At 41.0% G+C, this 15,144-nt stretch overlaps 1 protein-coding gene across 2 annotated transcripts in view; it reads right to left on the bottom strand.

The window, feature by feature from the left end:
• Window positions 1–15,144, bottom strand: part of GALAK (galacturonic acid kinase) — a 475,159-nt gene that overhangs the window by 424,831 nt on the left and 35,184 nt on the right. For both annotated transcript variants that reach the window (XM_089419802.1, XM_089419801.1), the window contains exon 4: window positions 9,440–9,483. In XM_089419802.1, the coding sequence (XP_089275928.1) occupies window positions 9,440–9,483 (44 nt within the window). The remainder of the gene's footprint in view (window positions 1–9,439; window positions 9,484–15,144) is intronic.

The raw sequence follows: 15,144 nt of genomic DNA, 5'->3' as shown, positions 1-15,144 counted from the left end.
AAATACTTGAAGTCATTGGAGGTATGCTCTCCCCCATTGTCTAACCTCAAGACCAGCATACATCCTACCCATGTAGTCCAAGACTCATGGGAAGTACCTCTCATCAGGCCAATGAGTTGGGAAAAGTGGATAGGTACCATAGCACAACAGCTGGACGCATCATGTACTACAGTGCTCCCTATGTCTAAGATGCATGGTGTTCAACAACTTGATCACTCAAGATCAAATCTGATTGGGGTTCTACCCCTGGACTAACTTTTGTCAGTGGAGAGTGGCAAGGTCTTGTGACTCACTCTCGATCAAGTCTTCTTCATTATTACATCATTGTTGTTGATTTGGGGTAGCATCAGATGTGCTCTAGCCACGAAAATTGGTGGAGAGGCTAAAGCACATGAGTCCTCCAATACCCAGAAATGGTTTGGGCAGATTCTAAACAGTTTGGGAGATATTAAAAAAAAAATATTTTTAATGGAGTCCCTAAGTCTAAACTTAGGGAAAATAAAATATTAATGTGAATTAATATAAAATTGTGTTAGAAGGGTCCAAAAGTCATGGATCAAGCCAGAACTAATCTTAGTCTCGACCGTTGATTTGTCAACGAGAAAAGTATATAAGGAGGCTTGAGGGTCACTTGGAGAACACACCGAGTTGATCAAGATTTCGATTTTCTGGGGCAGGGTTTGCTGAGGAAGTCGAAAGAGTGATCAGAGTTGCGGCTGAGGGGCAGTGAATACAGAAGCAGAGAGCCAGAGAGTGTGCCGGGAGAATCGACGCAGAAGCAGGGAGAGGACGCAGAGCTAGCTAGAGGCCACGCAAAGCCAGCTAGGGCCCACACAGAACCAGCCAAGAGCTGCGCAGTCCCTCAGAGAGCCAACGTGGGTGATGCAGAGGCTCTAGAGGCTGACGCAATGCCTCCAGAGGCTGACACAGTGCCTCCAGAGGCTGACGCAGGGGTTATTGGGCTGACGCTGGGCCAGGAAGGGCTGACACAGTCTCTAGAGGCAGACGTTGGGGTTTTCGTGGGGCAGATCGGAGCTGGGAGCTATGGGAGTGTTTATCCGAGGTTTCAGCCAGAATATCTGCTTCCGAGTAGAGAGGTACTACTACCAAGATTATTCTCTGTTGGGTGAGCTAGTTTTGGCACCCAGATTGTATTCAAATACTGCATAATAATAAAACCCTCAGATAGTTGCACCAGTTTTCCCGCATTGGGTTTTTCCGGGGACATTGACCCAAAAACAATGGTGTCACTTGTGTGCTTGTTTTGTTTCCTTCAGTTGATGATCTGTAATGTGTTGAGCATGTACTTGTATTTATTTTCAGTATTTACATGGTAAATAACTTGTTAATCAATCAGAATAAGTAGGTAGAAATAAATAAATAAAGTACATGAAGGGTTTCTAACAGTTAGACTTAGAAATTCCAACATGGTATTAGAGGGTGGTTGCATATCACAGGAGAATTGAGGACATCAGCGGAAGCAGAGCAGCAACAGTAGAAAACAGTTGTCCCGAGTGACATAAGTTGTTCTTAGCAGAGAAGCAGCAAGGAAGGGGTGACACAGTGCCTGCGTCATCGAGTTTGAGCCGAGTAGAGGATCAGCGCAGTGGCAGAAGGGAGCAGACTCGACCTACGCAGTGCCTGGTCATCTTTCTCAGTCATGAAGGATTGACGCCCATGACCAGGAGGTACGGATTTTGCTGGTGTCAGGATTGCGCAGAGCTTAGAAGCTCTAAGTTTGTTGGGCTTAGGAGGTTGTGGGTAAGTTGTAGAGTGAAGCTGCTGAGGTACTGTAGTCAAAACAGTACCTAACAGGGCAAGACCAAGGAGAAGGGAGTTGCTGCCAAGGCAAATTTCCAGCCAAGGAATTTCGGATCAGTGGTGCAATTGTACAGACGATCGGAGTGGGGCAACTCGATGTTGGCAGAGGGATTTCCAGGAGGGAAATCGAGGCTCAGAGGGAGTCACACCGAGAACTTCCAGAAGGGAAGTGTTAGGCCCCTATACTACTAGTGTAACCCCTTTTCTATTGTTATTATTTTGCCCTTACATTATTATTGTTATGTCGGCTCTTATTATATTATGACCCCTTAGACTCCTATATATAGAAAGGAGGTCTTGTCATTTGTATCATCCAACAATTGTTCATTTATGTAATGTAAAAGAGGTTGCCCCCTCGAAGAGGCTGAATTCTAAGGCGTTGATCTATCTTTTCTATCTTTCTGTGAGCTGCTTTCATAACATTTGGTATCAGAGTTTTGGATTCTAGGGTTTTGCTGCTCCAAATAGGTCATCGTGGAATTTTCGCTATAACTTCTCTTTTGCGACGTTTCAGAAGTGAAACAAAAACCTATTTTAGAAGAAATCGCGTTGAACCTTGGGTTCGAATTTCAGAGCTTGTCTCCCTACATTTTCGGCATTTTCGGAGATATGATCTGAGGAAGTTAGGCATTTTGCAAGCTCCAAAATTTAAGCTAAAACAGGTCATCGTGGGATTTGTGCTATAACTCTTTCACTACGAAGTTTCAGAAGCTCAAACAAAAACCCATTTGAGAAGAGATCGATCTGAACCTCGGCTCCAAATTTCAAATCCTGTCTTGCTATATTTGCAAAGGTATAGTCTGAGGAAATTAGGGCTTTTGCAGACCCATGAATTACATTCCAAACATCTCACCTTGGGAAAATCGTCATAACTATCTCTGGGAATCAGATTGCAATTTCGTAAGAAGGTACAGAAAGAGGACGGACTGTAGTTTCCTGTGTATAATTTTCAGATCCTAAGGTAAAAACAGTGACATGTGGCACTTCATACAAGTTCGCTCTTCTGAAAAGGTATATAATTAGGTCATGTTGGGAGATTGTGCATAACTCTTTCTTGGAGAATCTAAATTCGATCAGATTGGTGGCATTGGAAAGAGGACATAGAGGGCTACTGTAGGTCGCAATTTCAGAACTTAAAGATCCGAAAGTACAGAGTTACAGTTGTTTCAAGATCGAGCTCCTAAAATCAAGAAAAAACGAGATGAGGAAGTTTGATGGCAAGGATCCGGTAAATTGGATACTACAAATGGAGAAGTATTTTGATCTACATGGTGTACCATTGTTACAAAAGGTATGTATTGCATCTTCATATTTAGAACCGGATCAATTTTTATGGTATAAAGGGCTTTGTTCTCGTAAACAACTTGTTACGTGGTCAATTTTCACGGAGGAAATGATAGCACATTATGAGGATACAAAGAAAAACACATTCTTTAGCCAATTGATAAATCTCAAACAAAAGTGTTCAATGGCAAAGCACATTGAAGACTTCCCAAAATTGAATATAAGGGTAAATGATATTCCAGAGAAGCAAAGGATTGATGTCTTCATAGGTACTTTATAGGATAACATTCAACATGAGGTTCGTCTTTGGGAACTTGATTCATTGGAGAAGGCATTCAGGTGGGCAAGAAAAATTGAAAGCGAAATTATGGAAACAAGGAATGCCACCACTCACGACTATAATTATGAAAGTGTTTCTTCTCCCAGCCTTCCACAACCTACAAGGATTACACCACAACAATTGGAAGAAAAAAGAGAAAAGGGGCTTTGTTACAATTGTGATAGCAAATCCACTAAAGGTTATAAGTGTGCTGAGAATAAATTATTTTACATAGAGTATGAAGAGGAGGAAGAAAAGGATCAAGAAACATCAAAAGAAGAGGATATACACCAGGAACAAACCCCGGAGAAAGAAGAAATGAATCCGACCATATCTTGTAAAGCATTGACAAGAATTACCACTCCTCAAACTCTCAAGATAGAAGGACATATCAAGAATAAAAAGGTTCAAGAAGTGAAAGATCATATCGAGAAAGAAGAAATGAATCCAACCATATCTTGTAATGCATTAGCTAGAATTACCACTCCTCAAACTATCAATGTAGGAGGACATATCCAGAAGAAAAATGTTCAAGAAGTGAAAGATCACATCAAGTGTCAAGAAATGAATTCGACCATATCTTGTAAAGCATTGGAAGAAATTACCACTCCTCAAACTCTTAAGATAGAAGGACATATCAAGAAGAAAAAGGTTCAAGCAATGAAAAATCACATCGAGCATCAACAACAAGTTCTCCAACTTTTAAAGGATAACACCACTTTGGTGCAGAATCGAATGAAACAACAGGTAGATCAACATCACAGTGAAAAAGTGTTGATGTAGGTGATTGGGTATTTTTATGGTTACATCTCAAGCAAGTTATTTATGAGAAGGAAATGTTGGCAATACTACATGCACTTAAGAAATGGCGACCTTACCCAATGGGAAGACACTTCAAGGTAAAAATGGATCATGATAGTCTTAAATACTTTTTAGAACAAATATTATCTTTAGAAGAACAGAAAAAATGGGTCACAAATATGTTGGGTTATGACTTTGTCATCATCTACAGAAAAAGGAAGAAAATTTTTGTTGCAGATGCACTCTCAAGAAAGAATGAGGATGTGGAAGCATTGTTTTGTGCTATTTCTATTATCCAACCAGATTGGATAAACGAAGCAAGAGATGAATGGAAGAAGGACAAAGAAGTGTGGCCACTCATTCAAAAGTTGCAGAATATCCCAATTCAAACAATATTGCCAGAACTTGAAGAGGAAGGAAAAATCATATTGGAACCTGGAGCAGTCACAGAAATAAGAACCCAACAGCTACGAAACCGATCAATTTCAGAGTATCTCATTAAGTGGAAAAACTTACCCGCCGAATATTTCACATGGGAGGACAAGAATTTTATACAGAAGCGTCAAGAACTACTCAAGCGTTGAGAACAACACTTTTTGAAGGAGAGGGGCATGTTAGGCCCCTATACTACTAGTGTAACCCCTTTTCTATTGTTATTATTTTGCCCTTACATTATTATTGTTATGTCGGCTCTTATTATATTATGACCCCTTAGACTCCTATATATAGAAAGGAGGTCTTGTCATTTGTATCATCCAAGAATTGTTCATTTATGTAATGTAAAGGAGGTTTCCCCCTCGAAGAGGTTGAATTCTAAGGCATTGATCTATCTTTTCTATCTTTTTGTGAGCTGGTTTCATAACAGGAAGTAGAAAAGCAGCAAGATGGCAATAAATGGGGTAAGAGACCAGGATAGACTGGACGGAACCTCAAACTTCGTAGTCTGGAAGGCCAAAATCTTATCTATTCTAGACAAGAATCGTCTCAAGCAATTCGCCTTGAGGACAATAGCGGTCCCAGTTGACCCGGCTAATAACGATAAGTACGAGGATGCAATGGCGAGAGCCAAGAGCATCATCCTTGGCGGGGTCAAGGACCATGTAGTACCACACATTCCCGAGAAGAATACGGCAAATGAGATGTGGGAGGCCCTAAAGAAGTTGTATCAGCATACTTTCATGCAGAGGAAGATGCTACTAGAAAATCAGCTGCAGTCATACCAGATGCAGAACGGAGAATAGATCGACCCCTTCCTCGGTTGATTGAAGGAGATCTAGGATTAGCTAACTTCCATAGGAGCCACACCGGATCAAGAATTGATGGTGAGAACAGCCCTGAACGTAGTCTTAGAAGACTGGGAGGTGTTTGTCCAGAGCATACTGGGCAGGGCGACCCTTCCAGATTGGGAGGAAATGTGGGCGACTCTTCGCTAAGAAGAGATCAGAAGGCTAAGCAAGGCGGGAAGCGGCGGCAAGTGGATCAGAATCAAGGAGGAGGAAGAGGAGGATGTTGTTCTAGTATCTGAGGGAAAGCAGGGGAAACAGAAGAAGGACCTCTCCAAGGTCAAATGCTTCAACTATGGGGAACTGGATCACTATGCGAGCCAGTGTCCGAGGAAGAAGAGCAAGGGAGAGGCTTCTGAGACTAAGGCTGCGCCAGCAAGGGCGGAGAAGGAATTGGAGACAGATGATGACTGTGCCATGAGTGCTCACACGCCACGTGAGCAGAAGTGGGGAGACATCGCGCTGTAGTCAAACGGACTACAGGCGATGAGGGGCAGGATCCTTGAGGTACCCAACCTCTTGGATCATACCTGGCTACGGGGGGCCCAAGGAGGAGTAGCAGTGCTAGCAGATGTTAGTAGAGACGAATGAGGATGGAGCGACAGAGGGAGATACAGTGCAAGATTCCCAGGACAGCGCAAGGCTAGCAGGCTGCAACAATGCGAGAGGCACTGGAGTGTTGCACGACTGCAGGATGGCACTGAGAGGTGTGCAACGACACAAGATGCAGGAAGTTGTTGCAGCAACACAGAGGTCAAAGAGGGAGCACTTGTCAGCGACAAAGGGAGTTTCAGCTTCGTGGGTGTCTCTACCCTGACGGAGATGTCAGAGTTGGGAGATCAGTTACTTACTTCTCAGTAACTGAGTTACAGTGCAACAGTTAGCAGTGGCAGTGCTATAGGCAGCACGATGTCGCATGATGAGAGGGGTTGTCGTACGGATGCAGCAGTGGCAATGGCAGGGTCATGGGCAGTTGTACAGGATGCAGCAATGCAGAGGAGTTGGGCAGGGAAGCTTAGCATCAACACAGGGACCAATGTTGGATGATCAAGGTGAAGCTCAATGAGGAGTATTACTAGAGCACAGTCCTTGCTAAGAGGGAGTGTTGATTTGGGGTAGCATCGGATGTGCTCTAGCCACAAAAATTGGTGGAGAGGCTAAAGCACATGAGATCTCCAATACCCAGAAATGGTTTGGGCAGATTCTAAACAGTTTGAGAGATATTAAAATAATTAATATTTTTAATGGAGTCCCTAAGTCTAAACTTAGGGAAAATAAAATATTAATGTGAATTAATATAAAACTGTGTTAGAAGGGTCCAAAAGTCATGGATCAAGCCAAAATTAATCTTAGCCGTTGATTAGGGACTTAATCTCGGCCGTTGATTTGTCAACGAGAAAAGTATATAAGGAGGCTTGAGGGTCACTTGGAGAACACACCGAGTTGATCAAGATTTCGATTTTCTGGGGCAGGGTTTGCTGAGGAAGTCGAAAGAGTGATCAGAGTTGCAGTTGAGGGGCAGTGAATACAGAAGCAGAGAGGCAGAGAGTGTGTCGGTAGAATCAGCGCAGAAGCCGAGAGAGGGGTGCAGAGCTAGCTAGAAGCCATGCAGAGCCAGCTAGGGCCCACGCAGAGCCAGCCAAGAGTTGCGTAGTGCCTCAGAGAGCCAGTGTGGGTGACGCAGAGGCTCTAGAGGCTAACACAGTGCCTCCAGAGGCGACGTTGTGCCAGGAAGGGCTGACGCAGTCCCTAGAGTCAGACGTTGGGGTTTTCGTGGGACAGATTGGAGCTGGGAGCTATCGGAGTGTTTATCCGCGGTTTCAGCCGGAATATCTGCTTCTGAGTAGAGAGGTACTATTGCCAAGATTATTCTCTGTTGGGTGAGCCGGTTTTGGCACCCAGATTGTATTCAGATACTGCATAATAATAAAACCCTCAAATAGCTGCACCGATTTTCCTACATTGGGTTTTTCCAGGGACATTGGTCCAAAAATAACAGTGTCACTTGTGTGCTTGTTTTGTTTCCTTCAATTGATGATCTGTAATGTGTTGAGCATGTACTTGTATTTATTTTCAGCATTTACATGGTAAATAACTTGTTAATTAATCAGAACAAGTAGGCAGAAATAAATCAGAAAAGTACATGAAGGGTTTCTAACAGTTTAGAAATTCCAACAATTGTTCAGCAGAGTTGAGACGAGATACAGAGATGGTACATGACGACAGGATGGTCTGATGATCGATGATGATGGATGGATTGGCAGGTGGAATTCTCCCTAGTTGAGAGGGAGTGTTAAAATTGGAAACTAGGGCCAAATTCCACTATTGGACAGCTCATTTGATGGAGATGATTATTGCATTGAATTCCTCTTTTAAAGAGAACCAAAATCGACCTAAAGATCATCAAATTTGGACAAGCAGAAATGTGTTTTTGAATTTATGCCCTCACATGTGCAAATTGTCAAAGTCGGCCACATCACCATGTAGGCTCAAGAAGCCCGATGAATGTGTCCAACTTGTATAAATATAAGTGACCTCTCACCTCATTTGGCATCATCATTACTCACACATTCTTCTCTCTCCTTCTCTCATTGGTTCGTACAGCTATCGGGCATATCATTTTCTCTCACATGTGTGGCAAGGAGGACGAATTTCAGACAAAATTACAAGGCCGAAAATTTCAGATTTTCCTACAGTTTGACCAGCATTGACTTTGACTTTCCAGGCAGATTTTGACTTCGATCTTTTGGGAGGATCTCTGTCTCATCAGGCCGCATTTATTGGCACAAAAACCGAGGTTTTCTGTTGACTTTGACTGTGTTGACTTCAGACCTGCAACTAGGGTTTTTGCAGCAGATTTGACTTTGACTTTGACCGAGTTTAAGGAGGAATTTTGGGACTGTTTTCAAGGCATCTTGACCAGCTGATCAGGTCGCATTTGACCAAGGTTGACCAAGCTCTTTTGTGGACTGTTTGCTGCTGCACCATTGACTGGTTAGGGCTGATTTAACTGCTGTTGACTGAGAACAACATTGCAGATTTTGACAGGGCTGTTTTGGACATCTATTGGCAAGTCAATTTTGACTTTTGTACTCTCTTTCTCTGCTGAACATTTGATATAATAATAAGAAGAATTGATCAAAGGGTTTTCCCCATCTTGGGGTTTTTCCCTGGCATCCGCCAAATCCGGTGTTCTCGTGTCTTGGCTTGTCTTTTGCATTTTTATTGTTCATGCTCTATCTACAGTTACTGTCAATGCAATTAATGGTTAATGTGATTGCTATTGAAATCTAAATTGGAAATTGTCATTGGGCTACTAAAAGGACATTGAAGTAATTGTGCTAAGCATAGAACATACCATTGTTAACTAAAATTAACAACCATTAACAAAATTATCTCATCTTATATCACCAAAAGACCTCCTTCAATGGAAGTAAGGATATGAGAAACCAAATTAAGTATGCCACATATATAAATGTTGAACTCACTATGAACTAATTAAGCATTTTAATAAGGTACAATAGACTGTTATACTCACCAGGAATTAATTAAGCACTTTAATAAGGTACACAACACATATCATGTGTAAAATATATATTGGCCTTGTTAGTGCACAACATTATAAAAATCATACTGACAGAGGGGTTGAGCAAATAATTCAACGATAACCATTAATGCGGCTTCATGCCATTAAACACTACCTAAATAGAAACTTAGCACATTATCCTTTTAAATTAATAACACATTATACAAATTATTCCTACCACTTAAGGCCCCTTGAACATATCATTAAAAGATAAGTTACCACGGGTATTGGGGATTGTTGAACTCTTTCATATAATTCTATAAATAACAACCATGATAGTTGAAAAGGCTATGTAGTAATTTTAGTGCACAATATGAGAGAGACAAAATTCATAATTGGTCTAACCTGAACTGCACTTCTCCTCCAAACTGACCAGAGTGGAGCAAAACCTGTATCAAATATTCAACCTTAATTTTTATTACTCAAACAACCATAATTTTTCTTACAGCAAAGTTGATAAAACTGGACAACTGGTGCAATCACTAGAACACTAAAGGGGCGTTTGAACTTTGTAGAATATGATAGTCCAACCTCGTTTTCATGTTGTACAAACATATTTGCCACAACTGCAGATTCTGAATTGAAAGCAATATAGAAGGATTATTGTTGCACAAAATATATAGTCATATTCCACAACCTATTCATTATTTTCCTTTTTCATTATATTATGCCATCTAAAATGACAGCAATATATCAATTGAAAGGTTAACTATAATGAATGACACTACTCTTTTCAGTTTAAAGTGTAAACATAACAAAATCCTTGGCACATCAAAATCAATTAGTGATCTAGATTCTAGACATTTAAGATATTTATAATCATATTAACATGCAGAAAAATCCTCAACAATCATATGCCACTTTGTTTTTTAGTAATCTTGCAACATACAAAACATTACAACGACCACAAAACATAAAGAAGCAGACAAACGAAACATGCAAGGTGTTGGAGCAAACATCAATCTCCAACTTATTATTCATGTATATTTTATATTATGTGAACTTTATGTTTCCATACATTAAGGTTAATGGTTATTAAATATGCAACCAATGTAAAATTTAGACGTTAAAGGTTGGAGGTTAAGTGGTTAAACCACCATAGCCAACCTACGCTGCTATCTAATAATTCAATGAGGGATGAATAATTCTAAAGAGCAATATATCTAAGGAGAGTAGTCTACCTAAGGCTCCTGGTCATATGCTTGTTGCACCATTAAAATATCTAACATTTATTATTCTCTCCACATCTATGTACCTGGGGTATTTTGTTATGCACTCATATAATATCCTACGTGGTATTATAACAATATGGATTATTAGGCCTATACTCAAAGATCTGTGTAGGAAACAATATCAAGGTTTTACGATCCTACAAGTAATGATCCTATAGCTTAATGTTAAATGGATTTTAACCAAAATGTACTTCTATAACATGTCCAATTCCACGATCAGATCTGTAACATACAGAATACCCCCTATAAACTTACGGATGGGGTACTTTTTAACCATTTAATCCAAACCAAATTTACGGAGCAACAAAACTCAATTGTTCTGTTATTCAGCATTTACTATCAACAAGCATAACAATATGGGTTTATGCAACCTAAATGTAGTCGTTCCATTATCCATGAAACTATAAAACATAAATGCATGCTAACATAGCTAGTCAGAGGAAGAAATTGGAAAGTAATTCAGCCATGTCATAACCATAACAATTCAATATTAAATTCAACACAATACATAAATAAAATTAAGAACACTTATTTATCTGGAATTGTTCACCAATTAGCTACAGAAGAGGGATCTTCCACCCAACAATAGGCTCCTTGTTGCACCAATTCTTTCAGCAAAAAAGGCCACCGCCCAGATGAGGCTATGAATACACAAGGGACACCCTCTTCCTATTCTTGGTTCTAATTTCTCTTCTCATAGTACAATTCCAAGGTTCACCTACAACAATTCCCAATCCACAACCCTCTTCCCCATCAGTCTGCACAACCTGGAGTGGAACCCCTTCTCTACTTAGTAGTCCCTCAAACTATCACACTTTCCTCTAGGGCTCTCGCATTGGCTAGCCAAGAAATCTCACCACTAGGATTCCAGGGAATTATCAAATGTAGATGAATTTCCTCAATTACAGCCAATATAATTCCATACAGCCTATTAAATTTGTAATTATAGTTTTCACAGATCAAATTCAGTATACAACAGTTCACTCTAAGGAAATTTCCCAAATGAAGGACGGTTTGCATATGAATTTTCCAATTTATGGTAAGCTCATTCCTTTGATGACTAAAAGGATGTCTCCTTCAATCTTCTCCCTTGAACCCTCCAAATTCAAACCATCACAATAATCACAATCATACTTTGCTTGTATGGCAAGGGTCACTTTTTTTTACATTGCATGAAGTGGCCACATATCCCTTCATGCACTAATCCCTCCCTAAAGCTTAATCAAATGGTAAACCATAATTAGCTAATAATCAAGGACATACTATAGTTTTTAAAAGACTTTGGGTTAGCTCCCTTACTAAAGTCCTTTCCTTGGCCTACTAAGTCCCCTATCTCTTCCCTCTTCTGGATCCAGATTCCATAACCCCCCTTCCTTTGTCGTTCTCTCCTAAAGCAGTGATGTGCATTTTATTAATATTCAATGATTGGTTATAAATTACATTGTTTGGCTTGTTGACGCAAAATCTAGTAGGCCTTGGAGAGGGGCACCCTACAAGGCTAATACTAGACAAGAAGACAACAAGGAGGTAGAGGCCAACTATCACCACAGCCAAAACCCCCTGCTCTTTACAAACTTTCACCGATGGGAAGAGTCCCAGTGTGTGAACAAGTTACCTAAAGGATATTCTAGGTTTAAGATGCCAAGTAACATGGAGAGCCCTGTTACAAGAAAGAAACAATATAGGCTTAAGGCTCCAATAGGAGGCAATTCAGTTTCTTTATAGAGACTAAGGAAGGCAATATATGACCTAGGGTTTGACTGATTGGTTGAGTGTTAGGTAGGCCTGAGGTCAAGATGTTAAAAAAGGGTTTCCAACAATGATCTTATGCAAGACAAAGGCACGTGAAACCCTCAAATAAGCCCCTAAGTTCAAGCAACACCAAACTAGTGTTTACCCTAGGGAAAAAGGACTAGGGCAAAGAAACTTATGGACAAGATTGAAGTGGATGCCCACCAAAAGAAGAGATTTTATCACAAATACAATCCTCTTGATGTTTAGGCTCTTCAATGCCATAAATACTCCTTGCCTAGGAATTTGCACCAAGCCCTAGTATGTGAGCTTGGCCTTAAAGGGGTTAAGTTAAAGAGAGGAAGGTTTAAGGATAAGAAGTGAGTTTGATCACCAACCAAGGAGGCCAATGCCTTGTTTCTTGGGAGAATGGAGTCTATGAGTCGATTGGATGACCAAAAAGTTGCTAAGGAGGAAGAATTCTTGATGCCCTAACACTGAAAACTCTAAACCTTACCTATGTAATGGATCAAGGAATTTTATGGGAGAGCTAGTTAAAGTTCACCACTAGGATATTCATTCACATGTTATTGATGAGTAATGTATGCAATAATGACATCTAGAAACCATTCAATAGATATTCAACAAATTAGGGCACAATAGCAAACCCTAGATTCAATATATTGCATACATTAGACATAAGAAATAGATATTCAACAATAAGCACACTTACAAGATAACATGCAGGAGATTCCATCCATTGATCCAAGACAATAGCTCCAAATACAAACAATTTTCTCCAAATATCACAATGCATTCATGTATCCAAGTTGCTCCCTAAGAGAAGAAGCTCGAATTTACACAAGAGGCTGAAATTCCAAGTGTGTGATGATGATTTGCTACAATGAATCTCTCCTCTATTTATATGAGGAGTTTGAATGCTTAATTTAGCCTAATGCCCCTAAAAACAATAAAATAATGTTACAACCACAAGTTAGGTCATAAGTCGACCTAATAGGCAAGACAAAACATAAAAGATTGCCCACACGTGTAATTCGTAGGGCTGATTTTGCTGATGTCATCCATGCGTAGGCTCAATTGAGGCATGCATTGAGGTCTCTTAGTGCCAAGCCAAGTGTAGAGGCCTATAAAAATCATCTCCTAAGGGTTGGCCCTTAGGTTTCTATCAATATCTCTCTGTGGGCCCCAAATTGCATCCTCAGGGTCAAAATGTGGTTTCGTGGGTCTCCAAGTGGCCAAAATGCCTATCTTTGCTCCAACATTGGGGGCTTTCAAGGTGGTGCTAGCCCTCCCATGTATCAAAGTGTGATACCATCCTCCCTTGGGCCCTGGATCAACTGCCATCCCTTTAAGAGTGCTAAGCCGGATGGGGGCATGTTAGGTCCAGGGGCATCATCCCAAAAAATTCATCAATGTAGGGCAAAGTGTTGGAACGTTGTGGGTGTTGGAGGTGCCCAAGGGTATGTATGATGCAATGTTGCTGCTTGTAGTTCCATGGCTCTCAACGCCTCATTTGTGGGTGTCAATATGCTCCTCTGGAAGACCTGGGGCCCAGTTAAGTTGCCCAAGCCATGGTTGTGGAACCACCTGACAATCAAACATAATATCCAATGCAAGAAACTACATCATTAGGTACATTCAATCATTTTTGCATCTAAGTGGACCAAGCTTGAAAGCAATGGGCAATTTAACATTTAAAATAAGGCTTCCCTTCCAAAATTAAGGCCTTGATCTCGCAATGGTGTTACCTCCCTGGGTAGGAGTGGTTAATAGACCACCCTATTAGGTGTTTCTAGCCCCCAAGTGGAAGTGACATGTCCTTAGTCCACCCTTCAATTGATAGGTGTCATGTGAATAATGATGGAACGGAGGGGAGAAAACCTCATGGCCAAGTGCCATGGTCACAAGGACCAGCAATGATGGGGCTCCTCATCCTGAGTGTATAGATGTGGGGAGGGAGAAATTGAGGATGTACGAGTTGCCAACTCAGCCTTTATTTTTCAACCCCTCTTGTGCGCCTTTTACTTTTTCTTGATTTTTCTTTGGATTATTGCTCATAGCTCAAAGGGTTAGAGCTTGCTTTGTAAGATGTATAGCAGTTATTACCCCATTAATGATGAGGTAGCTCATTTCCCATCAGAGGTTGGGACATGCAAGGGTTTCTTCTCATAGTGTGAGAGAGCATCATGTGCTCAAGAACTGGGTGATGGCCATAATGAATGAGGTAGAGCTCATGCTAGGCTTTTGCCCATGTGCTAATGCATTTGTCCCGGCCAACCTTTGCATTTTGATCTTCTTCTTTTTTCTTTGGCCATCATATGCCTTTTCTTATTCTTTTAGCTGCATCAACCTCCCAGGACAAAGTTCTGAGCCCTTCCCAATTATGAAGATGTACAGTGCCAAATCCCAGAGAACTAATGGTCAGTTGAACCGAAGAAGAGATGTGGAGTATAGGATTTATAATGTAAGATGGAAAGTGGTAAGTATGGAATAGGTACAGATGGGACTACACTTTCTCGATCGAGGTTTCCCAAGTAGTGCCCCTCCTATACCCATTGGGCCATTAGGGGAGGTTCCACTGGACTAGGATCGAAGATTAACACCCCATTTAAGGTGAGGGAACAAGATCACAATCAAAACCCCTCTTCCTTCCAGGTTACCCCATAATCCATGTCAAATGGCCAAATACTAACAAGCATTATGTTAAAATTGGCAACTAGGGCCAATTTCCACCTCGGGACAACTCATTTGATGGAGATGATGATTGCATTGGATTCCCCTTTTCGAGAGGTCCAAGATTGATATAAAAATCATCTCATTCTAACAAGCAGAAGTGTGATTTTGAATTTATGACCACACGTGCAAATTGTTTAGGTCGGCCTCAGCGTAATGTAGGCTCAAGAAGCACATTGGATGTGTCTCTTCACCCACATCAAAGCGTATAAATAGAAGAGACCTCACACCTCATTTGGACATCATTCACTCACACATTTCTTCTCTCTTCATCAGATTGGTTCGTACAGCTTGGGCAGCCTCTTTCTCTCTCACACGTGCGGCTAGGAGGAC

Source organism: Pinus tabuliformis, chromosome 4_1 (genome assembly GCF_031772625.1).
Source record: "Pinus tabuliformis cultivar Carrire ecotype Pingquan chromosome 4_1, CPIR1, whole genome shotgun sequence".
NCBI lineage: Eukaryota > Viridiplantae > Streptophyta > Pinopsida > Pinales > Pinaceae > Pinus > Pinus tabuliformis.
This window is presented reverse-complemented; position numbering and strand designations above follow the sequence as displayed.